Source organism: Gorilla gorilla, chromosome 2 (genome assembly GCF_029281585.2).
Source record: "Gorilla gorilla gorilla isolate KB3781 chromosome 2, NHGRI_mGorGor1-v2.1_pri, whole genome shotgun sequence".
Classification (NCBI taxonomy): Eukaryota; Metazoa; Chordata; class Mammalia; order Primates; family Hominidae; genus Gorilla; species Gorilla gorilla.
In genome coordinates, this window is record NC_086017.1 from 61,846,073 (window position 1) to 61,867,986 (window position 21,914).

At 55.7% G+C, this 21,914-nt stretch overlaps 3 protein-coding genes across 9 annotated transcripts; 2 read left to right on the top strand and 1 right to left on the bottom strand.

The window, feature by feature from the left end:
* Positions 1-557: 557 nt before the first annotated feature.
* On the bottom strand, positions 558-5,989 carry ABHD14B (abhydrolase domain containing 14B). 3 transcript variants are annotated; one of them, XM_055382570.2, is made up of 4 exons: positions 5,879-5,980; positions 3,503-3,741; positions 1,986-2,227; positions 558-1,645 (listed from the first exon to the last, which is right to left on the bottom strand). In XM_055382570.2, the coding sequence occupies exons 2-4, from the start codon at positions 3,711-3,713 to the stop codon at positions 1,466-1,468; spliced, it is 633 nt and encodes a 210-aa protein (XP_055238545.2). In that variant the 5' UTR covers positions 3,714-3,741; positions 5,879-5,980; the 3' UTR covers positions 558-1,465. The 3 variants fall into 3 exon arrangements, with proteins under 3 accessions (XP_055238545.2, XP_063559918.1, XP_055238544.2); XM_063703848.1 differs by having other exon boundaries at positions 3,503-3,935; positions 5,879-5,945; XM_055382569.2 differs by lacking the exon at positions 3,503-3,741 and having other exon boundaries at positions 5,879-5,989.
* ABHD14A (abhydrolase domain containing 14A) lies at positions 5,483-13,133 on the top strand. Of its 2 annotated transcripts, none has more exons than XM_055382567.2 (5): positions 5,483-5,819; positions 9,795-10,006; positions 10,183-10,298; positions 12,330-12,565; positions 12,773-13,133. In XM_055382567.2, exons 1-5 carry the CDS (start codon positions 5,766-5,768, stop codon positions 12,953-12,955), a joined length of 801 nt encoding a protein of 266 aa, XP_055238542.1. In that variant the 5' UTR covers positions 5,483-5,765; the 3' UTR covers positions 12,956-13,133. The 2 variants fall into 2 exon arrangements, with proteins under 2 accessions (XP_055238542.1, XP_055238541.1); XM_055382566.2 differs by lacking the exon at positions 5,483-5,819 and adding an exon at positions 6,071-7,119.
* ACY1 (aminoacylase 1) lies at positions 13,049-21,107 on the top strand. 4 transcript variants are annotated; one of them, XM_055382563.2, is made up of 15 exons: positions 13,049-13,182; positions 15,962-16,073; positions 17,114-17,178; positions 17,268-17,372; positions 17,759-17,853; positions 18,162-18,238; positions 18,322-18,411; positions 18,512-18,568; positions 18,896-18,969; positions 19,055-19,104; positions 19,217-19,361; positions 19,464-19,532; positions 20,432-20,511; positions 20,674-20,734; positions 20,819-21,107. In XM_055382563.2, exons 2-15 carry the CDS (start codon positions 15,980-15,982, stop codon positions 20,981-20,983), a joined length of 1,227 nt encoding a protein of 408 aa, XP_055238538.1. In that variant the 5' UTR covers positions 13,049-13,182; positions 15,962-15,979; the 3' UTR covers positions 20,984-21,107. The 4 variants fall into 4 exon arrangements, 3 of the variants coding, with proteins under 3 accessions (XP_055238538.1, XP_055238537.1, XP_055238539.1); XM_055382562.2 differs by lacking the exon at positions 13,049-13,182 and adding an exon at positions 15,000-15,505; XR_008678350.2 differs by lacking the exons at positions 13,049-13,182; positions 20,819-21,107 and adding an exon at positions 15,158-15,505 and having other exon boundaries at positions 19,825-20,511.
* The last annotated feature ends 807 nt before the right edge of the window (positions 21,108-21,914 follow it).

Below are 21,914 nucleotides of genomic sequence, written 5' to 3' on the forward strand. Positions count from 1 at the left end.
GCTCTGCTCGCTGCGCGCCATCCTCCGCTCGGGGTTGCGCCCACCAAGACCCGCTCTCCTCGGCCACCCACAGCTGCATGGCCCGGCCCTCGTCCGCACAGGACAGGCTGGAGGAGGGGCCTGAGAGCCGTGTGGCCCTGTGCACCCGATCCTGTGATAACCCCAAATCTACCCCCGGAATTCCTTTTGGGGATAGGGTCGCAAGGAACGGGCTCCGTTGAGTCTTTTACTGGGGAAGGGATACTAGTGGGGGTGATGAACTGTTCTCAAGTCCCCTGGGCACCCCCCGCCCTCGGGGGAGCAACTATTCCTTCCCCCCCCCTCCATAATCGGCTCAGCCTGGTCCCACTGACCTCCACCTCCCCCCACAGCTGAGTCTCTTGGCACCTGGGTATGTGTGGGTGGGGAGGGGAATCCAATCTCCCTTCCTCTCCATCTGGCCTGGTGGACAAAGGGCAGGGGGACCATCTGGTCCCGCCGGGGTGGGGGAGGGGCCTACAGTGTTCGTCCCGGGGTGGGGGAGGGGCGGCGCTCTTTAGAAGCAGGAGCCGGTGGGGTCTAATTGCATCACTTTATTTCACCACTCTGGCTCCCACCCCCCAAGCCTCAGAGGAGGAAACAAGCTTGGCTGAGATGCCTCAGGCCTGGTAACCTGGGGAGGTGTAGAGCACCCAGAAGGAAGGGTAAAAGCATGGGGGCAAAGCGGTGGCCCTCCCTTTCTGGGGGTCACTTCTGGGCTGGGGCCAGCTGAAACCTGTGTCCAAGTAGCTATCAGGGCTGGCCACACCCTAAGCCTTGCAAAAGGGCCTCCTGCAAGGGCTGGCCCATGGGGTCCCCACCTTCCCAGCCAGTGAGGTTAGCATGGTTAGGAGTCCACATGTGTGCAAGTGCTTGTGTGTAGGCTCATGTATGCATGTGTCTATATGCAAAGCTGCACATGACAATGTGCATGCCAGTCCAGAGTTACATGTACCTATGCAGTTGCCCTCAAGCGAAGGGTCATGTTTGGAAACAAGGATGGCTCTAAACATGTAAGCGTGCATGTGGGCATGTATGTATCTGGGGCCTAAGGAGGTGGGGAAGTGGGTGTTGGGGGAAGGGCTGGCCTTCAGGGCATTTGCAGAAGGAGGAGTGGGTGGGAGGGAAAGGCTGGGCAGAGCAGGGGAAGGAGTGAAAGCCAGGCAGGAAAGTGGAAGAACAGGAGAAGCTCATGTAATGGATTACCCTCCACCGGATTATGTTCCTTGATTCCTGAGAGTTTTTTCTCTTGATTTTACCCCCTCAGTCTATCACTGCAAGAGAAAGAGGCAGAAAAGACAAACAGACCACAAAACACAAGAACCCAGACATATAGACAGACGCACCTGTTGCATGTGCATGAGCCAGAGCCCGTGAGAGAAGAGAGAGCGTGCAAGAGAGAGCTCAGAGCAGGCAGGCCGCCCACCCCCTGCAGCAGTGCTGGGCTTCACTGGAGTCCCTGCAGGAAGTCCAGCAGCCCTGTATGCCACTCCTCTGGTTTGTCCAGGTAACAGGGGTGCCCCGCCCCCTTCATGATCAGCACCCGGTGGTTGGGCAGCTGCTTCAGGTGCTCAAAGCTGGTCTGACCCATGGGGTCCTGGTCTCCATATACAATCAGAGCTGGAGTCTGAGAGGAAGGATAGGGGGGTGAGGCAGAGTCAACAGGGACCTGCCATAGCATCCCCAGCCCTCCCCACCACTTCAGTCTCTTCCTGGGACCACCCCATATGAGGGAGAGAGACAAGCTGGCCCAGTGGGTGGGGGCACAGATTGGTGTCTGCCCCAGAACACAGTTTAGCACAGGGCTTGGCACAGTAGTCTGCTGAGTAAACCAAAAGGGTGGAGTTGGGTGGTCAGCTCCTCCCAGAAGACACCCCTTGATTACCCAGCCCCCAGATGAGGAAAGCCCAGGGATGCACCCTTCCTTGCTCCTGGCAGGGGCACCTCAGCTTCCCACACAAGGGTACCTTCACACTGGCATAGTTGGCAGCATTGATTTTGTCAGTGCAGATGGGGGCCACTGGCACATAGCCCGGGAGCTGGGAGCCAGGGGCCGTGAGGAAGGGCAGGGAGTACATGCCACTCAGTGATGGACTGATCACAACCGGGGGGCCCAGCTCCAAGGCATCCACCACAGCTGCCAGGAAGCTGCCAGGGGCCAGCTCCCCAATAGGGGCAGGGGCTGCTGCTTCCTTGGAGCGCCCCAGACCTGCAGGGATTCAGGTGTGAAAGAGACAAGACAAGGGCAGTGAATGGCAAAACAAGGGAGATGGTTGCTCTCTCCAGGAAGCCCACCTAGGTCAGTTTCTCTGTGGCCAGGTCCCTATAACACCCAGTGTGCCCACGTTTATTCCTACAGTAGCCTCATTCTATCTTATCGTGCCAAGCATGAGGCACTTCTCTCCACGTCTGTGCCTGTCTCCCCAGCAGTAAGTGTCCTGGAGAGAATGAGGCTCTGAAGCCCAACAAGTCTGGGTCCAGAACCCAATTCTGCATTTATTGTCTATGTGACCTTGGGTAGGTCCCCCTCAGCCCTCTCTCAGCTGCTCAGTTTCCCCATCTGTTAAAGGGGGATAACAAAAGTATCTGCCATTTAAGATTGTTGTGAAAATTAACTGTGTGAAAGGCACCTGGCCCTGGATTGGGACAGGAGAGGTTCCTGAAGGACAGCAGCTGAGGGGTGGGTTCTGCAGCTCCTCCTCCAGTCATTCAGGCTTCACCAACAAGATTAGCTCCAGACCTTCACCCTGAAGCTCAAGCCAACCCACCATTGGAATCAATCCTGCCTGGGCAGGAGGCTCACCCTTGAGCCCTGAAACCATACCATCCCTGGCCTGAGGGGGTGGGGCCAGCCATGCTGCTCCTTTCACACCTGGCACCGAGGGTTGGGACCCAGCTGTCTGGGTTATGACAGGCAGTCTGGACACTGATCCCACCTACCCTAGAACCCAGCTCAGGGCTTTGCATGTGGGATCACAAGTGGGGGCCTGGCCACCCACCAGGCCCTGCCTTGTCCCCCAGAAGACTCAGGTCTCACTCCTTAGGGCTTCCAAAAGCCTATGGTTATGATTCAGTCAAAATACTTTACTTCCAATTGGCTGAGCACCGATTACTCTGTGTCAGATACTAGCCACATACTCACATGGATTATCTCATTCCATTCTCATTAGAGCCAGCCCAAAACATGAGTGTGGTTATCTCCCATTGCAGATGAGGAAACAGAGGCTCAGAGACACTGAGACAATGCCCAGGTAACAGTGAGGAGCAGCTGAGCAGTGAGGACCACATCTGGATCAAGACTGCTCAGAGGCCCTTGCAGTGTGCTTGACCAAACGCTGTCAAGTTCAGGGCCCAGCCTGGCTGGGTCCTCCAGATCCTACCGCCCCCACCCCTGGAGTGGGGAGGGGCTACATGTTATAGGAACCTGGCCCTGTCCCTGATGAGACCTCCCCAACCCCTGCCCAGAAGCCTGCCCCTTAAGTACCTGGCAGGTCAATGGCCACAGCCCGGTAGCCAGCCTGTGCCAGCCTGTGCAGTGTACCCAGGTTCTGCCAGGTCTCGGAGGAGAAGCGAATACCATGCAGCAGCAGTACAGAGAAGCGAGCCTGCCCACTCTCGGGCAGGGCCTCTCGGAAGAAGAGGGCCTGGCCCTGCACCTGGATGGTGCCCTCGCGCTGCTCCACGCTTGCTGCCATGCCTGCTGCTGCTGTGCTGGTGAAGGGCCTGTGGTTCAAAGCCACGATGATGAGGGGCCACAGAACACCCTGCCCAGGGTGGCAGTCCCAGAGGAGCATCAAGGAAGCCTCCAGGAGGTTTCCAGAACTTTAAGAACATGCCTTGGGGTCAGGAGGACATAGGTGTTATTTCTGCCTCTGCCATTTACTTTAGTGTGTAACCTGGGGCCTCAGCTTCTTGATCTGAAATATGGGAACAATAAAGCCAACTTCAAGAATTAGGAATTTAATTAAAAGTTTAAGAAAAATTATCGGCCAGGCATGGTGGCTCACGCCTGTAATCCCAGCACTCTGGGAGGCCGAGGCGTGTGGATCACCTGAGGTCAGGAGTTCAAGACCACCCTGGCCAACATGGTGGAACCCCGTCTCTACTAAAAAAAAAAATTAAAAATTAGCCAGGTGTGGTGGCACGTGCCTGTAGTCCCAGCTACTCAGGAGGCTGAGGCAGGAGAATCGCTTGAACCCGGGAGGCAGAGGTTGCAGTGAGCCGAGATCGTGCCACTGTGCTCCAGCCTGGGTGACAGAGTGAGACTCGGTCTCAAAAAAAAAAAGAGCCAGCTGATGGTCACATGTAACTCTCATTAGGCCAGGCGCAGTGGCACACCCCTGTAATCCCAGCATTTTGGGAGGCTGAGGCAGGCGGATCACCTGAGGTCAGGAGTTCGAGACCTGCCTGATGAACATGGAGAAAGAAACCCCATCTCTACTAAAAATACAAAATTAGCCAGCTGTGGTGGCACACGCCTGTAATCCCAGCTACTTGGGAAGCTAAGGCAGTAGAATTGCTTGAACCCAGGAGGCAGAGGTTGCAGTGAGCCGAGAACGCGCCATTGCACTCCAGACTGGGCAACAAGAGCAAAACTCCATCTCAAAAAAACAAAAAACAGAAAAATTATCAGTGGGGGTGCCTGCTGTAAAACCTCAATATGTGGTGGGGCTCCATTACAATTACTGTTCTTATTCTCATCGTTATTATCCTTTTCTATAAATGGGGATAATTCAATAGTACTAGCTCATAGGTGGTTGATAGGATTAAATAAGGCCATGCATGTACCATGCCTAGCACGTAGTAAGGGCTCAGTGCTCAATCAACGGTAAGTTACAGGTCAGGAGTTGGCAATGCAGGCCAGAGGGAGCCCAAATTGGGGTAAAAATTCCATTTTATTTTATTTTATTCTATTTATTTATTTTGGGACAGAGTTTCACTCTTGTTGCCCAGGCTGGAGTGCAGTGGCATGATCTCGGCTCCTGGGTTCAAGCGATTCTCCTGCCTCAGCCTCCCGAGTAGCTGGGTTTACAGGCGCGCATCACCATGCCCGGCTATTTTTTTTTTTTTTTTTTTTTTTTTGAGACGGAGTCTCGCTCTGTCGCCCAGGCTGGAGTGCAATGGCATATCTCCGCTCACTGCAAGCTCCGCCTCCCGGGTTCACGCCATTCTCCTGCCTCAGCCTCCCGCGTAGCTGGGACTACAGGCACGCGCCACCACGCCCGGCTAATTTTTTGTTGTTTTTTTTTTAGTAGAGACGGGGTTTCACCGTGTTAGCCAGGGTGGTCTCGATCTCCTGACCTCGTGATCCGCCCGCCTCAGCCTCCCAAAGTGCTGTGATTACAGGCGTGAGCCACCGCGCCGGGACTAAAAGCCCATTTTCTTAGTTTTTTGTTTGTTTGTTTGTTTGTTTTTTTGTTTTTTTTTTTTAAGAGAAGATGTCTCGCTCTGTCGCCCAGGCTGGAGTGCAGTGGCGCAATCATGGATCACTGCAGCCTTGACCTTCCTGGGCTCAAGTGATCCTCCCCGCTCACCCCCAGTAGCTGGAACCACAGGCGCGCTTCCACACCGGAAAGCCCATTTTCTAGAGGCGGAAACCGAACGCCCAGTGGGAAAGGCGACCCGCCGGGGATGCGGGGTGCTCAACGCGCTGCCACCTGGGGCCCAACGCGTTGACCTCGCGGTCAGGTTGCTTCCGCGGACTACGGTTCTGGCTCGCTAGCTCTGGAAGGGAGCACCAGGAGGGAATGGTGGCAACCCCCAAGGAGGGGACCCAGGGATCCGAGAAAGGAAGACTTGGGGTAGGTGGGGTTGGATTTTGACTGGAGAGAAGAAAGGGTCAGGAGTGCAGGGCGGGTACCTGGGGAGCTGCGTGGACTCGCGCAGACGGGAAGCAGGCGCGTGCTGGAGGTGACCCGGGGCCGGAGGAGGAACGCTGGGAAGAGGCCGGGCCCCATCCAGCGGGGGCGGGGACTGGGCCGTGCTCTGGGGCGCCCTCTTGTGGCCACAAGCTCGCAGCGTCCATAGACTCCGCTAAACTCGTTCTCACAGCGGCGTCAGTTTCCCAAAGCCTCTCGGTCTCACATGCCCCAAACGCGGTGCTGAGCACGGTTTCGAACTCTTCAGCGACCTGCCCCACATGGACATGGAGCAGTCTGAGGAGGAAAGTTCCTTCGGGATCGCATCCTTGCTGCTGTCTTCCTGCTCCCCATCCCCCTTATCCCCAGCTTGAACTGCCCAGGGCAACTTGTTGGCCTGGCACAGAGTTGAGGCCCGACAGGTTTGAGTGCGAGGCTCCGCCAGTGTCCAGCCAAGTTGCCTTGATCGTTTTCCCAATGCCCCCGAGCCTGTTTCCTGCCTGTAGAGCGGGTCAGATGTTGCCAACCTCTGCAGAGTAGCAATAAGCAGTAAACGCCACGCTCTGCATAGCCTCCCAGTGCTGGGCCTGGTCGCCACGCGGAGCCTTGGGCCTGGGACAGGCCAGACGTTGGTAACACATCGCCAACCAGGGCAGGCGCCATGAGTAGACGTGAAGGACCCCAGGGCCAACCCAGGTTCTGACCGTGGGTGTGCGTCGGGGAGGGGGTGGGGAGGAGTGGGTAGGAGTCAGGAAAGTGGGTCGGCCAAGACCTGGAGCTGCTGCATAACAATATCTGGCATTTACACAACGAGGCCTCTGCTCCGGACACTGTTCTGAGGCTTGACCCGTCCTTAAGAACCTAGGACAACCCTGTGCGGTGGGTTTTATCCTTAACTCCATTATACAGGCCAGAGAACTGAGCCAGGGTGGAGATGTTCCACTGAGAAGAAGCCACATGGCTCTCCGCCGGCCCTCAAGCCAAAAACAGTTCCGAAAATCTGGGCGGGGGGCGGGCCAGAGAGCGCTGGGGCTCTGCCCCCAGCACCCCCTCCACGCAGACGACTCGGTAACTGGGCTGCAGGCCCGCGGCTGCGGAGTGCGCAGGCGCGCCTAGATGGCCGCGTTCCTGGCCGCCTAGAGCCGGAACGGCCAGCGGAGCTGCGGAGGCAGCCATGGTCGGGGCGCTGTGCGGCTGCTGGTTCCGCCTGGGCGGGGCCCGCCCGCTCATCCCGTTCGGCCCGGTGAGTCTCCCGGGGGAGGGAGGCCGGCCGGTGGCCCAGGGTAGGGCCGTCTTTACCCCGCCCCTTGCCCCGGCGCCCCGGGGCAGAGTCCCGCGGAAGAAGCAGACGCTGGGGCCCTGAGTGTGCATGTGCGGGCGTGTTATGTGTGCGCGTGTTGTGTGTGCGCGCAGGGTCTGCATATGTTCTTGGGGGTCTGGGTGTATGTGTACGCTCGTGTGTCTGCATGGTGTCCGTCAGTGGGTTTCTGCGCGCTTATATTTTGGGGGGGGTGTGTTCGTTGATGTCTGCCTGCTTGTGTCAGCGTTATGTCTTCCGAGTGTATTTCTGTGTGCGTGTGATTTTAAGGGTATGTGTCTACCTGTCTGCGTGTGTGCATTTCTGGGGGTTTGTGTGTGTGTGTGTGTGTCTGCTTTCCTGTGCATGTGCCTTTCTTGTGTGAGTGTGTAGTCTTACGGTTGTGTGTATGACCGTGCTTGAGTATTTCTGAGGATCAGCCTGTGGTTTTGAAAGTGTGCATCTCCATCAGTCTCTCTGGCTTCCTGATGCCTGACTGTGTGCGTGATGTAGAGGGTACCATTACAAGGGATTAATTGCACACGGGGCAGTGTGTGTGCAAAGAGGCTGCATGTACATGCAGGGAATAGCTTGTGCAAAAGAAAAGCGTGTGGGGGAAGACTCGTATTTGTGCGTGTGTGCACCAGTGTGTCATTGTCAACGCATATTCCAATGACCTAACCCGGGCACAGTTTACCCTGCCCCCCGCAAACCCCCGCAAGCGGCCGGCTGCAGGTCCGCTACGATTGCCTAGTACTGCGGACACCCTCGGTTGCCAAGGCAACAGCCTAAGCCCCGCCCTTCCCGCTTTGGAGAAGCGCGGGGTTGCCCCGAGTGGGCAGCAAGGAAATGTCCCTCGCGCCGGGTGGGAATCTGGACTAACGCCCAGTTAGAGACGCGCGTCTGAGGTTGTTAGTGGTCTGGAAGAAAAGAGGAACGCGCTCTTCCTCCACTAGGTCCTGGTTTTCCAGAAACAGCAGAAAGGCGGCTGCTGCTGTGGCCCACAAACCCCCCGACCCCGAAGCCTGGGGATGCGGGCTCAGGAAACATCCCCAGAACATTCCGGAGGGATGAATAGGAACCAAGACGGGCCCCTGGCTCCTAGTTCGGGCAGGCGCCCAGTTGGCACTCAATAAAGATGTGCTGGCCCGGCGCGGTGGCTCACGCCTGTAATCCCAGCACTCTGGGAGGCCGAGGCGGGTGGAACACAAGGTCAGCAGTTCGAGAACAGCCTGGCCAACATGGTGAAACCCTGTCTCTACTAAAAAATACAAAGATTAGCCGGGCGCGGTGGCGGGCGCCTGTAATCCCACTATTCGGGAGGCTGAGGCAGGAGAATTGCTTGAACCCGGGAGGCGGAGTTTGCAGTGAGCCGAGATTGTACCACTGCACTCTAGCCTGGGCGACAGAGCAAGACTCCATCTCAGAAAAATAAAAATAAAATAAAGATGTGTTTGCTGGACTCCTGGAAGGAAGCAGGCGTGCTCATCCTAGGCCCAAGAAATGACAGGGACAGCCCTGATCCAGTCCACGGTATTATCTAAATCTCACAGGAAGCTTAGGAGGGCAGCCACGAGGTTATCCCATTTTACTGACAAACTGAAGACACAAGGTCAGGAAGTGGCAGTCTCAAAGGCCTGTCCTGTTTGAGTCCTGGGTCCTAAGGGCTGTCCTCTGGGGTGGCAGAGACCCCAGACTGGAGGAGTCCACGAAGCAGGTCATTTGGCCAGAAGCTGTCTGTGTGTGGGATGGGGAGTAGCAGGCGGCATTCATCTCTCCAACCTCTACACTGTGCTTTTCATTTCTGGGTGTACCATGCTCCTCCCTGGCCCTGCAGCCCCTCACTCCTCAGCATTTTCCTCTATTACAGACATTCTCTGTGAGCCTCTTCATAACAGCTGGGTTAGACCTTAGTTATAATGCGATTGTAAAACGCGTTCTGATTTTAGCAGTATTAAATGCAGTGAGATTAAAAGAACCATTTCCAAACATGCCCTTAAGTGGGAGGTCCCTTTGCACGCAGTCTTTCTCCTTTGATAGCCCTCACCACTTTTTCCACCTGCAAGGCTCCAGTTCATCCATCATCTCCCAGCTCCACGGGTTCCTCCTTGGCAAACCGAGTGTGGCCTGGTAGTTAGAAGCCCATTCCTAGGTTCAAACCCCAATTCCCCCACTTGCTACTTGGCACTTTGGGCAAGAGAATGTACCTCTCTGAGCCTCCATTTCCTCACCTATAAGAGACCTATAATCACGTCTGCTCCCCAGCATTCTTGGTGGAAAAGAACCTTGTATGTGAAGTGCCACACTCAGGGCCTGCTGTCATAAGCACTTGATGAACGGAAGTGGTTTCAGCTGATGCCATGATGGTGGCGGTCACTGAGCATGCTGTGTGCCAGAGAACACCTCAGATGTACCTCCTCATACTGTGAGGTATCTGAGCGCTTGCCCTGGCATGTGGAGTAGTTGAGTGTGAACTCCCAGAACTTTGCCCAGAGCAAGGGAAAGGGCAAGGGCTAGAGCTCTTCCTCTGCTGGGGACTCTGGGTGGGGTTTTGGGATGGGATCCAGGGTCCTTGTGGGGACTCAGTCCCAGCCTCTTTTCCCTCTCCTCTCCTCCTCCAGACTGTGGTACAGACCTCCATGAGCCGGTCCCAGGTAGCCCTGCTGGGCCTGAGTCTGCTGCTCATGCTCCTACTGTATGTGGGGCTGCCAGGCCCCCCCGAGCAGACTTCCTGGCTCTGGGGAGACCCCAATGTCACAGTCCTGGCTGGTCTCACCCCTGGCAACTCGCCCATCTTTTACCGCGAGGTGCTCCCACTCAACCAGGCACACAGGTAGGTGCTGCTCCAAGGGTCTAGTGGAGGGATTAGGCTCAAGGGGAGTCCCTGTGTGGGAGCCCCATTATACTCAGGGTGCTCAGGTCCTGGGAGGGCAATGGGAGAAGTCTAGGAATAAAGAAAGGTGGGCTACACCAGGTCCCCAGCATACACATTCCCCTGTGTGCCTGCAGGGTGGAGGTGGTGCTGCTTCATGGAAAGGCCTTTAACTCTCACACGTGGGAGCAGCTGGGCACACTGCAGCTACTGTCACAGAGGGGCTACCGGGCCGTGGCCCTTGACCTTCCAGGTGAGTACCCCCACCCCTTTGTCTAGGGAAGCCTTAAGTGTGGCTGGGAGGCAACTGGACCCTAGTGTCTGGACAAGCCGTGGCAGGTCACAACATAAGGTGGCACCATGAAAAAGTCTGTGTTTTCATTTTCTACCATGAAAACTACAGTGTGAATTCTAGGTCATGGAGCAAATAAAAACTCTTCACAAGCAGTATACTTTCTTTTTTTTTTTTTAATTTATATATATTTTTTGAAACAGAGTCTCGCTCTGTCACCCAGGCTAGAGTACAATGGCACAATCTCGGCTCACTGCAACCTCCACCTCCCGGGTTCAAGCGATTCTCCTGCCTCCGCTTCCCCAGTAGCTGAGATTACAGGTGACTGCCACCACGCCTGGCTAATTTTTGTATTTTTAGTGGAGATAGGGTTTCACCATGCTGGCCAGGCTGGTCCTGAACTCCCGACCTCAGGTGATTCACCTGCCTCGGCCTCCCCAAGTGCTGGGATTACAGGTGTGAGCCACTGCACCCGGCCAAGCAGTGTACTTTCTATGGCAAACTATATAGGTTTTGTGTTTTTAAGTACACAAATGATTTATGCTATCATTCTTGTCATTAAAAAAATGAAAAAATGTCGAGTCATAGAGGATTAAAAAATACTAAAAAATAGCAAAGCTCTGAGAGACCGGTGCCGCATTTCTCTCCCTCTCTAAGAAGTTTAGGGGATGCCACACGCTCTTCTGGGTATTCCCACATGTAAAGATGCAGACCATATAGAGGATTGTCTGGTGGGGGCTGTAAACATGATTGGTATCCTGTCTGCTTAGCACATCCATCTGTAGCTTGTTTCTCTCCCCCTACATCATGTCTCAAGGATCATGCCGGTCCCTACAAACCTCCCTCTTTGTTGTCAACCCTGCAGTGTGTCCCATAGGAGGGATGGACAGGGTTTATCCAGCCATTCCTCTACTGGCGGAGTGCTCAAGCAATATAGTAGCTAAAGCATCCTTGGACATGCTTCTTTGAGCATGTGAGCAATAATTTCTCTAGGGTAGCTACTGAGGACAATTGATGGGCCAAAGGATGTGTTGTGTTTTTTTGTTGTTGTTGTTGTTTCTTTTTTTGTTTTTTGTTTTTTTTTTTTTTGAGACAGAGCCTCGCTCTGTCACCCTGGCTGGAGTGCAGTGGCTCATACTCGGCTCACTGCAACCTCCGCCTCCTGGGTTCAAGCGATTCTCCTGCCTCAGTCTCCTGAGTAGCTGGGATTACAGGCGCACCCCACCACGCCCGGCTAATTTTTGTATTTTTAGTAGAGACAGGATTTCACCATGTTGGTCAGGCAGGTCTCAAACTCCTGACCTCATGATCCGCCCACCTCGGCCTCCCAAAGTGCTGGGATTACAGGCATGAGCCACCATGCCCAGCTGCCAGGACATGCATTTTTAAATTTAGATAACTACTACCTCACCCTCCAAAAACACTGTATGGATTTATCTTCCCATCTGTCATATATGAAAGTGCCCATTTCCCCATGTCTCCCCCAACACTGGGTATTATTTATTTATTTTTTATTTTATTTTTTTTTTAGACAGAGTCTCGCTGTCGCCCAGGCTAGAGTGCAGTGGCGTGATCTCGGCTCACTGCAGGCTCCGCCCCCCGGGGTTCATGCCATTCTCCTGCCTCAGCCTCCTGCATAGCTGGGACTACAGGTGCCTGCCACCTCGCCCGGCTAATTTTTTGTATTTTTAGTAGAGACGGAGTTTCACCGTGTTAGCCAGGATGGTCTCGATCTCCTAACCTCGTGATCCGCCCGCCTCGGCCTCCCAAAGTGCTGGGATTACGGGCATGAGCCACCACTCTCGGCCAAGATATGCTTTTCTAACAGGCATATTACATTACCAAAAAATAGCTTCTGGGCAGTTTTAGGTAGTGTGTGCCAGTGCCAGTGGTCCCCAACTTTTTCCCCCACTGTGGTGGGCAGGAAGTCCTGTGCCCTTTCCCAGTGCCCCTTCCCAGTGCCCCTCAGCTGGTACCTGCTGCTGTTCCTAGGTTTTGGGAACTCGGCACCTTCAAAGGAGGCAAGCACAGAGGCAGGGCGGGCAGCGCTGCTGGAGCGGGCGCTGCGGGACCTGGAGGTACAGAATGCCGTGTTGGTGAGCCCCTCGCTGAGTGGCCACTATGCCCTGCCCTTCCTGATGCGAGGCCACCACCAGCTACATGGATTCGTGCCCATCGCACCCACCTCCACCCAGAACTACACCCAGGAGCAATTCTGGGCTGTGAAGGTACTGGGAGAAGGATCTCAAAGGTCCTGGCACCCTGTCTGTGGCTTGGGGGGGTTCAGGACTCAAGTCTTACTTGGAGGGACATGGCCTTATCCCTGACCTTGGATGGAAGAGTTGGATGGTGTTGGGGAAGGCTTCCTAGGAAGTGGCTTGGGGGTCAGAAACTCATCAGGCCCCGAGATCACAGCCCCCTGCCTTGCCCTGCAGACTCCAACCCTTATCCTGTATGGAGAGCTGGACCACATCCTGGCTCGAGAGTCACTGCAGCAGCTCCGCCACCTGCCGAACCACTCTGTGGTGAAGCTACGCAATGCAGGCCATGCCTGCTACCTCCACAAGCCGCAAGACTTCCACCTTGTCCTGCTTGCCTTCCTTGACCATCTACCTTGAACTAACCCACTCCCAGCTCCCAGCCTGGCGTGAGCTTGGACAGTCTGGACTGCCACCCTCCTCCAACCAGGGAGACAGCCTCTGGGATTGGAGGCCAGAGGCCAGGGTCAGACCCAGCCAGGACTCCTCATTTCATCTCACAGACACAATAAAAAAGCATATTTGTCCTGCCTGGGAAGTGACAGGTTCCGTTTCCTGGTGTGCTGTGGGAAAGACGGGAGTGGGAGGTAAGTCTGGGACTACTTTGGGCCTGGGAGCTGGAGGGGATGTCCAGCAGTCTGAAAAGGCTAAGAATGCGCCACTTCCTAAGTGCCTGGCCTTACCACTCTGTGCCTGAGTTTCCTTATCTGTAAAACGGGTATGATGGCAACACCTAGGTTGGAGGGTGGTTATAGGACTGAATGAGTCTGGATAACTGAGTACTTGGCCACATAAGGCTGGGGAATTGCTGGTGGGAGGCGGGGTATATTACTGCTGCTGCATGACCACAGGGATTGGTGGGAAATCCAGGGTCTGGACAGCCAAGCCAAGGAAGTCAGGAACCTAGAGGGTATGGGGAACGCGATTTAACAATTAGCCAGCATTGGCCAGGCGCAGTGGCTCGCACCTGTAATCCCAGCACTTTGGGAGGCCGAGGCAGGCAGATCACAAGGTCAGGAGATCGAGACCATCCTGACTAACACAGTGAAAACCTGTCTCTACTAAAAATACAAAAAATTAGCCGGGCGTGGTGGCGGGTGACTTTAGTCCCAGCTACTTGGTAGGCTGAGGCAGGAGAATGGTGTGAACCCGGGAGGCGGAGCTTGCAGTGAGCCAAGACCGAGATCACACCACTGCACTCCACCCTGGGTGACACAGCGAGTGAGACTCCGTCTCAGAAAAAAAAAAAAAAAAAAAAACAGCATTGGCTGGGCACTGTGGCTCACATCTGTAATCCCAGCACCTTGGGAGGCCAAGACGGGTGGATCACCTGAGGTCAGGAGTTCAAGACCACCCTGGCCAACATGACAAACCCTGTCTCTACTAAAAATACAAAAATTAGCCCAGCATGGTGGCACGCACCTGTAATCCCAGCTACTCTGGAGGCTGAGGCAGGAGAATCACTTGAACCCAGGAGGCGGAGTTTGCAGTGAGCCAGAAGGAGCCACTGCACTCCAGCCTGGGCAGCAGAGTGAGACTCCATCTCAAAAAAATAAATAGCTAAATAATTAGCCAGCGTTGTTATGAGTTAAAGTCTATTTGCCCGCATGAATAAATAAGTAAATAATTAGCCAGCATTGTTATGAGTTAAAATCTATTTGCCCGCATGACAGAGTGAGACTCTCTATCAAAAAAATAACTAAATAAAGAATTATCCAGCATTGTTATGAGTTAAAGTCCATTTGCCCCCATGTTATGTGTGAGCAGCCAAGACTTAAACCTCAGGAAAGGTGGGACAGAACCCCTCCCACAGCCTGCCTCCTTGGCCTAGAGATTGAAGTCTTTGTCCCTCACCCTTCCCCAAGCTGACTCAGCCCCTGGAGCAGAGGGCAGACCTGGCTGGGAGTACAAAGGGCAGCTGGGGCACAAGTGGGCAACTGCAGCTGTGGCCTGCAGGGGGCCAGTGGTACACCTGTGCCTGTTTAGCCTCCCCCTCTGGTGGCTGCAGAAGAGCCAGTTTCCTCACACTGTCATCCAGGGTCACAATTACATCCATTCACAGTGACTTCATCACACCCACCCACCATCTCACACTGTCAGATACATAATCATATCCACAGATAGACTGCACACGCAGTGGCACGCTTAAACCGTCACACGTGCTCTTGTCCATGCATTCATTTCCATTCTAGGCACTGTCCGGGCTCGGCACGGCCCCGGGCAGAACCTTGCAGGAAGTGGAGCTCACAGCCTCCTGGAGCTCAGTGTGGGCAGACAAACATTGGCCAATAACTTCAGTACAAGTGGAGCTGAGGCGTCAGGGAGGACCTCCCCGAGGGGCTGAGGCCTGCAGTGGGGAGCCGTTGGAGACTTGCCGAGGAGGGCGAGGGCGCAGGCCCAGGGCTTTGCAGCTCTGCATCTTGAGAGCCTCGGGGCGGCCCCCTTTCCTCCCGCCCTATCCGGAGGCTGAAGGAGGAGGCGCCCTTAGGGGACGGGACCGTCCTGAGCTCCCGGCGCATACCTGGGGGCAGGAGTGGCAGGCGTGTCGTGTGGGGCGGGGCGAGCCTGTCAGAGCGGGGCCAGCCCGGAGCTCGCAACTCGCGGGGCGGCGCTGGCCGCGGCGGCCGCTGCCCGGGGACGGGATCCGGATCTAAGCCTCCAGTAATCTCGCTGAGGCCCGAACCAGAGGCGGGCGGGGACATCCGCGCCGACGCGGCAGCTGGCGCTGGGACGGCCCTCACTGGCGGTCTTCGGTCTCCGCCCCGACATCCGGCCTCAGCCACGTGGTGGGCGGACCGGGGCGGTCCTGAGCCTGCGACCTCGCAGGCGACCTCGCTGGACCCTAAGTCCAGGCCACAGTCAGGGAAGGGCGCTGAGAGGCGAGCGTGAGCCCAGCGACAGGAGAGTGAGGTGGGGGCCCTGGGGAGGGATAGAGGGACTGGGGCTCCGTGGCTTGAAAGCCGGGCAACTGGGAGGCGTTGGGGTTTTTCTTGCTTGTTTTTTGTTTTTGTTTTTGCCTTTTTTTTTTTTAAGAGGGCGGGGGGAGTACAAGTCTGGGTTCAAACCTTGCTCGGCTACTCTCTGAGCTGTCCTTGAACCTCTCTGAGCCTCTCAGCTTTCTTCTCTGTAAAGTGGGCATTCTGAGCACAAACTTCATGGGGCTCTTTTGGGGATTAAATAAGGAAATGTGCTGGAAGCAGACAGCCCAGCGCCTGAAACAGAATGGGTGCTCCTTAATGGGGGCTCCGAAACACGGTATCCTACCCCTGTGGGAAGTCCGGGAGCCGCCGTGGGGACAGGCTGTGTGCAGGAGCGCACCATTTCCAGGGTCTTGGAGGGGTAGTTAGCCATTCACTTTGTCCCCAGCTCACCACGCGCAGCGCCATGACCAACAAGGGTCCCGAGGAGGAGCACCCATCGGTGACGCTCTTCCGCCAGTACCTGCGCATCCGCACCGTCCAGCCCAAGCCTGACTATGGTGAGAAGACGGTGGTTCCAGAGCCTGTGACGGGGCCTAAGGGACAGGGACTGTGCTCTAAACCAGCCTCCAACCCCTGTCACCCAGCTGAGCCCCACTCTGCTGTCCCAAATGGCTCCCCAACCCCTCCAGCCATTCCCCAAGTAAATAGACTGAGGCAGCCCCTCCAGGTTAGGGAGGAACCCTTTCCCCAGAGACTCTGCTGCTGACCAAGGTTACTCCTGGCAGCTGGTTAAAGAAAAACTTCACCTCACTCTCCAGGGCAGGAGTGGTGGGGGAAGCCTGAGGCAGCCACAGGGAAAGGAGAGGCCCTCCAGAAGCCCACTGGGGCTGGACAAAGGCCACAGCCCTTAGGGAGTCAAGCTTGGTGGCTAGGGCCTGGGAGGTGGCTCCTGCCTGTTATCCCAGCATTTCAGGAGGTTGAGGCTGGCAGATTGCTTGGGCCCAGGAGTTCAAGACTAGCTTGAGCAACATGGCAAGACTCTGTCCCTACAGAAAAAATACAAAAATTAGTCAGGAATGGTGGCACACCTGTAGTCCCAGCTACTCCAGAGGTTGAGGTGGGAGGATCGCTTGAGCCTGGGAGGTCGAGGCTGCAGTGAGCCAAGATCGCACCACTTCACTCCAGCCTTGGTGACAGAGTGAGACCCTGTCTCAAAAAAAAAAAAAAAAAAAAGGAAAAAAAAAAAAAAACTTGGTGGCTGGGAATTGTGTACATGGGTCCAAATTCCTCCTCTGTTATTAATCAGCTGAGAGATGGTGGGTGAATCTCTTCATGTCTCTGTGCCATAGTTTCCCATATTTAAGGAAGATAACACCTTCCTCCAACCCTGGACATCCCCCTGGACTTCCAGAAAGGGTCACTGAGTAGCCAAACATATCTTCTTTCTTGGGGATGGAAATGCAAGCGTATCTGAGGGCTTTGGAGTGTGTCGGGGAGGCAGCAGCCCATTCTGGGTATGCTCCACTCTCCGGGCTGCCTGGGCTGGTGGGAAGCCGTGGGTAGGCAGAAGCAGCCCCAAGACACTCTGTGCCTCCAGGAGCTGCTGTGGCTTTCTTTGAGGAGACAGCCCGCCAGCTGGGCCTGGGCTGTCAGAAAGTGGAGGTGAGCCTGGGGCCCTAAGCGGGGAAGGGAGGTGGGCCTGGGCACTTCCTCACCCTGCTCAGACCACCTACCCTCCTGACCATCTCCAGGTGGCACCTGGCTACGTGGTGACCGTGTTGACCTGGCCAGGCACCAACCCTACACTCTCCTCCATCTTGCTCAACTCCCACACGGATGTGGTACCTGTCTTCAAGGTGTGTAAGGGGCTGGGGAGGTGGGCAGTGCAGGCCTTGGGGACAGACATGATGCAGACCCCAGGATTCAACCTCAAGTTGCTCATGGTCCTGGCCCCAGTCCTGGCACTAACTCTCAACATCCTTATGACATTACACCACTCAAGCAGCCTTCATCCAGCAGCAAGTTCTGGGCCAGAGTGGGGTGGGGACTGGGGGGTGGGAAGCAGGAGACAGCGATGGGGGATGGCAATCAGCTGCCTTCTTCAGCCCCCGTCTTTCCTCTCCCACCACTCCACCTGTCACTCCAACCCTATGGTGGGCTCCTAGGGCAGGGCCACTGTTGACCAGAGTGGATTAATGGCTAAATTTGGGGTTTGGGCCCCTCTTCCCATCCCTGCCCCCAGGAACATTGGAGTCACGACCCCTTTGAGGCCTTCAAGGATTCTGAGGGCTACATCTATGCCAGGGGTGCCCAGGACATGAAGTGCGTCAGCATCCAGTGAGTGTCCTCCATTCCTACTCCTCCACAATGTCCCCACTGGTCCAGTGGATTGACCCAGGACCTGAGGGGGTGATTGGAGAAACTTAAGGCCAAGTAACACTTTGACCTCTTGGACAGGAATTACTGCCATGACCATTGCATGGATAGAGAGATTCAGACCAGAGAGGGGCAGGGACTTTCTGGAGTCCCTATCAGGGTGTGGCAGGGTAAAGTTCAGGGCACAGGACTCCAGCCTGCTGGCCCTGCCTGTGGGGCCAGCCTGAGCATCTGGTGGCTCCCCCAGCACCTGGCTTATGCCCCCTCAGGTACCTGGAAGCTGTGAGGAGGCTGAAGGTGGAGGGCCACCGGTTCCCCAGAACCATCCACATGACCTTTGTGCCTGGTAGGAGTGGCTCAGATACCTTTGGGAAAGGGGAGGGTGGGGCGGGGCAGCCTCCTCATCTCATGTCCCTGCTGCTTTTACAGATGAGGAGGTTGGGGGTCACCAAGGCATGGAGCTGTTCGTGCAGCGGCCTGAGTTCCACGCCCTGAGGGCAGGCTTTGCCCTGGATGAGGGTGAGCAGGTTGGCAAGCCAATGAGCAGCCAGGCAGGGAGTAGGAGGCTGCTAGTGGGGACTGAGCTGCTCCACCCTCTGAACCCCCTTTCCCTCCTCAGGCATAGCCAATCCCACTGATGCCTTCACTGTCTTTTATAGTGAGCGGAGTCCCTGGTGTAAGTATGAGCTTGGAGGGAGGGCTCACTCTACAGGTGGGAGGCTAGGCCAGAAAGGGCATGGTCCTATGCAGGGTTGCACAGCAAAGTTGAGGCCTGAGAAGGCCTTGAACCCAGGGCCTCTGCCTCCCAGCTCTTTCCTATCTAAGCTTCTCTGAGGGCAAGCCCTGAATGGGCAGAAACCAGCTGTATGCTATGGGCCCTGAGTGGGGACAGGACCCTGCCAGAGGAGCCTGGAATGAGGGGGAGACCTGGGCCCACCCCAGGGCTGATTGTGTCTCCAGCCCCTCATGCTGAAGACACTCCCTGCCCCCTACACCTCCCCAGGGGTGCGGGTTACCAGCACTGGGAGGCCAGGCCATGCCTCGCGCTTCATGGAGGACACAGCAGCAGAGAAGCTGGTACGTGGCACCCCGGGAGGGAGTCTGGGAGTTCAGGAGGCTCTATCCTGAGGCCACTGTCCCATTTAACCTCATATTCTCATAGCACAAGGTTGTGAGCTCCATCCTGGCATTCCGGGAGAAGGAATGGCAGAGGTGAGGCAGCCTGGGAGGCGGTGGGGTGGCTCTGGGAGGCGGTACCACAGAGGATAGAGTCTGAGCCACCTCTTTTATCTGTTGCTGCCACTACCCTGCCCCCGCACCACAGGCTGCAGTCAAACCCCCACCTGAAAGAGGGGTCTGTGACCTCCGTGAACCTGACTAAGCTAGAGGGTGGCGTGGCCTATAACGTGATACCTGCCACCATGAGCGCCAGCTTTGACTTCCGTGTGGCACCGGATGTGGACTTCAAGGTGCCACCTCCACCTGGGTTTGGAGGAGGGATCCTGGGTCCTCAATCTTGTCCTAGAGGCCTCTGGAAAGCCTGAAGGATCAGCTCGTCTCCCTTCTCTTAGGCTTTTGAGGAGCAGCTGCAGAGCTGGTGCCAGGCAGCTGGCGAGGGGGTCACCTTAGAGTTTGCTCAGGTATGGACTTGGGACATGTGATGGGAGAGTGTGGGAGCCGGGGGAGACCCAAGTGTGCAACAGTGGAGTGTGTGCTTGGTGTGTCTGCATATGTCTGGGCATTTCTTTATCTGTGACAGACACATTTTATTCCAACAAGCATTCGTTGTAGAGGCCACTGTGGGTGCTGGGGAATGCTGTGGGGAGTAAAATTAGGCACAGTTCATGCCCTTGTGTGGTGAAACGGGGAGATATAAATCAAACATTTATGTGATATTACTTTTTTCTGAGAGAATCTCACTCTGTCACCCAGGCTGCAGTGCAGTGGCACAATCTCGGCTCACCTCCGCCTCCCGGGTTCAAGCAATTCTTGTGCCTCAGTCTCCAGAGTAGTTGGGATTACAGGCACCTGCCACCACGCCCAGCTAATTTTTGCATTTTTAGTAGAGACAGTGTTTCACCATGTTGGCCAGGCTTGTCTCGAACTCCTGGCCTCAAGTGATCCACCCACCTTGGCCTCGCAAAGTGCTGGGATTACAGGCATGAGCCACTGCGCCCAGCCGTACTTTCATATAACCCATGTGGTACAGGAAAGGGTGGCCCCTTGCACTCTGAAAACCTGTAACTGGAGTATCCAACTAGTCTGAGAGGTCTGGGGGAGCCATCTTGAGGAAGGGGCACTTGGGCTAGGATCTCAAGGATGGACAGGAGGTAAGTAGACGGAGGGTGGGAAGGTCCCAGACCTAGGACATTTGAGGGGCTGAAAGAGGACCTGTGGCTGGACTGGCCACCCAGATGTCTGGGTAGGTGAAGGAGTGGGGGTGGGGAGGTGTTATGTGCTAGGCACAGCCCACTCTATGGGAAGTAGGGCAAGATGCCCAGGCCCGTGTCCTGATCCTGCCATTCTTCCCGTCCCTCAGAAGTGGATGCACCCCCAAGTGACACCTACTGATGACTCAAACCCTTGGTGGGCAGCTTTTAGCCGGGTCTGCAAGGATATGTGAGCACACTGGCCAGCTCTCCTCACAGCCCAGCCCCCTACTCCTCTCCTTCCTGCTGCCCCCTCCCTTCTCCCTCCTTCTCCCACCTCTCTCCCACCTTCCTTTGCCCCTTCAATTCTTCGCTTTCTCCCTCCCCATTCATCAGGCTCTTTCTCCTACAGGAACCTCACTCTGGAGCCTGAGATCATGCCTGCTGCCACTGACAACCGCTATATCCGCGCGGTGAGCCACTTGCATATAGTGCCTGGGCAGTGGACTGGGCCTGAGTGCTGGCTTTTCCCTAATGGCTCTTCCTCACCCCTGCAGGTGGGGGTCCCAGCTCTAGGCTTTTCACCCATGAACCGCACACCTGTGCTGCTGCACGACCACGATGAACGGCTGCATGAGGCTGTGTTCCTCCGTGGGGTGGACATATATACACGCCTGCTGCCTGCCCTTGCCAGTGTGCCTGCCCTGCCCAGTGACAGCTGAGCCCTGGAACTCCTAAACCTTTGCCCCTGGGGCTTCCATCCCAACCAGTGCCAAGGACCTCCTCTTCCCCCTTCCAAATAATAAAGTCTATGGACAGGGCTGTCTCTGAAGTACTAACAGCAAAGACACTCGTGGAGCAAGAATTTTCCTTTTCCTGGGGACATGTTACCATTTCCATTTCACAGATGAGGAAACTAAGCCTGGCTGTGAGCACTTCCCCACTACCCCACACTGCTCTGTGCCCCTTGACACAGCACACCCATTCAGTACCATCCAGCCATGTCTGTGCCTAGCAAGAAAGGGCCACAGTTCCTATTTGAGTGGCCACCATACTTAGTTCTGACCTATCAGGGATTCCATTCCCATCAAAGGGGGATACTACGGACCTCAGGAACCACTCCCATCTTCCTGGGTGTACATCTGGGATCCTGAGACAGTACCAGAATAGCACCAGCTGGGCCCCTGCTAGATGAGGGGCAGGCAGAGGGCCAACGGTGACTGCTGGCTCCTGTCAAAACCTGTACACCCTTGTGTTGGCAGCAGGGGCCACAGAGGGGCAGGGTGCCTGGTAGACTAGGTCAGTTCATCTTAGGGGCCTCAGCACCCTGGATCTGTGTGTGCAGAGGCCCAGGAACTGGGCTTTCATCTCAGCCTTGCTAGGACCCCCAGGTAGTACCAAGAGTAAACTATGGCCCCAATAGCAGAGCCTGATCTAGCCAGATCTGCTCTATCCTGTTCTGACTTCCGTGAGCATGGGGCAGGGGAGACAGGGCTGGGGTGGGGTAGTTGGATTTTTTAAGTTTCTAGTTGTAGCCAGAAGTCCAGAGCCTGGCTCTGGGCTGCAGGCTTAGTACTAATAGAAATAACAATCACTCCTGCTCACAGTTGACAAGGAGCCAGGACTTGACTGGCTTTTTTTTTTTTTTGAGAT

Bases quoted from the DNA above. Each gene is read 5' to 3' on its own strand.
- ACY1 (XM_055382563.2), top strand. From the start codon at position 15,980: ATGACCAACAAGGGTCCCGAGGAGGAGCACCCATCGGTGACGCTCTTC. The intron at 17,373-17,758 runs GTGTGTAAGGGG...CCCTGCCCCCAG, and splicing joins ATGTGGTACCTGTCTTCAAG to GAACATTGGAGTCACGACCC. The intron at 19,362-19,463 runs GTGCCACCTCCA...CCCTTCTCTTAG, and splicing joins CACCGGATGTGGACTTCAAG to GCTTTTGAGGAGCAGCTGCA.
- ABHD14B (XM_063703848.1), bottom strand. From the start codon at position 3,812: ATGCTCCTCTGGGACTGCCACCCTGGGCAGGGTGTTCTGTGGCCCCTC. The intron at 2,228-3,502 runs GTACTTAAGGGG...GAATCCCTGCAG, and splicing joins TGTGGCCATTGACCTGCCAG to GTCTGGGGCGCTCCAAGGAA. The intron at 1,646-1,985 runs GTACCCTTGTGT...CCTTCCTCTCAG, and splicing joins CCAACTATGCCAGTGTGAAG to ACTCCAGCTCTGATTGTATA.
- ABHD14A (XM_055382566.2), top strand. From the start codon at position 7,051: ATGGTCGGGGCGCTGTGCGGCTGCTGGTTCCGCCTGGGCGGGGCCCGC. The intron at 10,299-12,329 runs GTGAGTACCCCC...TGCTGTTCCTAG, and splicing joins CGTGGCCCTTGACCTTCCAG to GTTTTGGGAACTCGGCACCT. The intron at 12,566-12,772 runs GTACTGGGAGAA...CTTGCCCTGCAG, and splicing joins AGCAATTCTGGGCTGTGAAG to ACTCCAACCCTTATCCTGTA.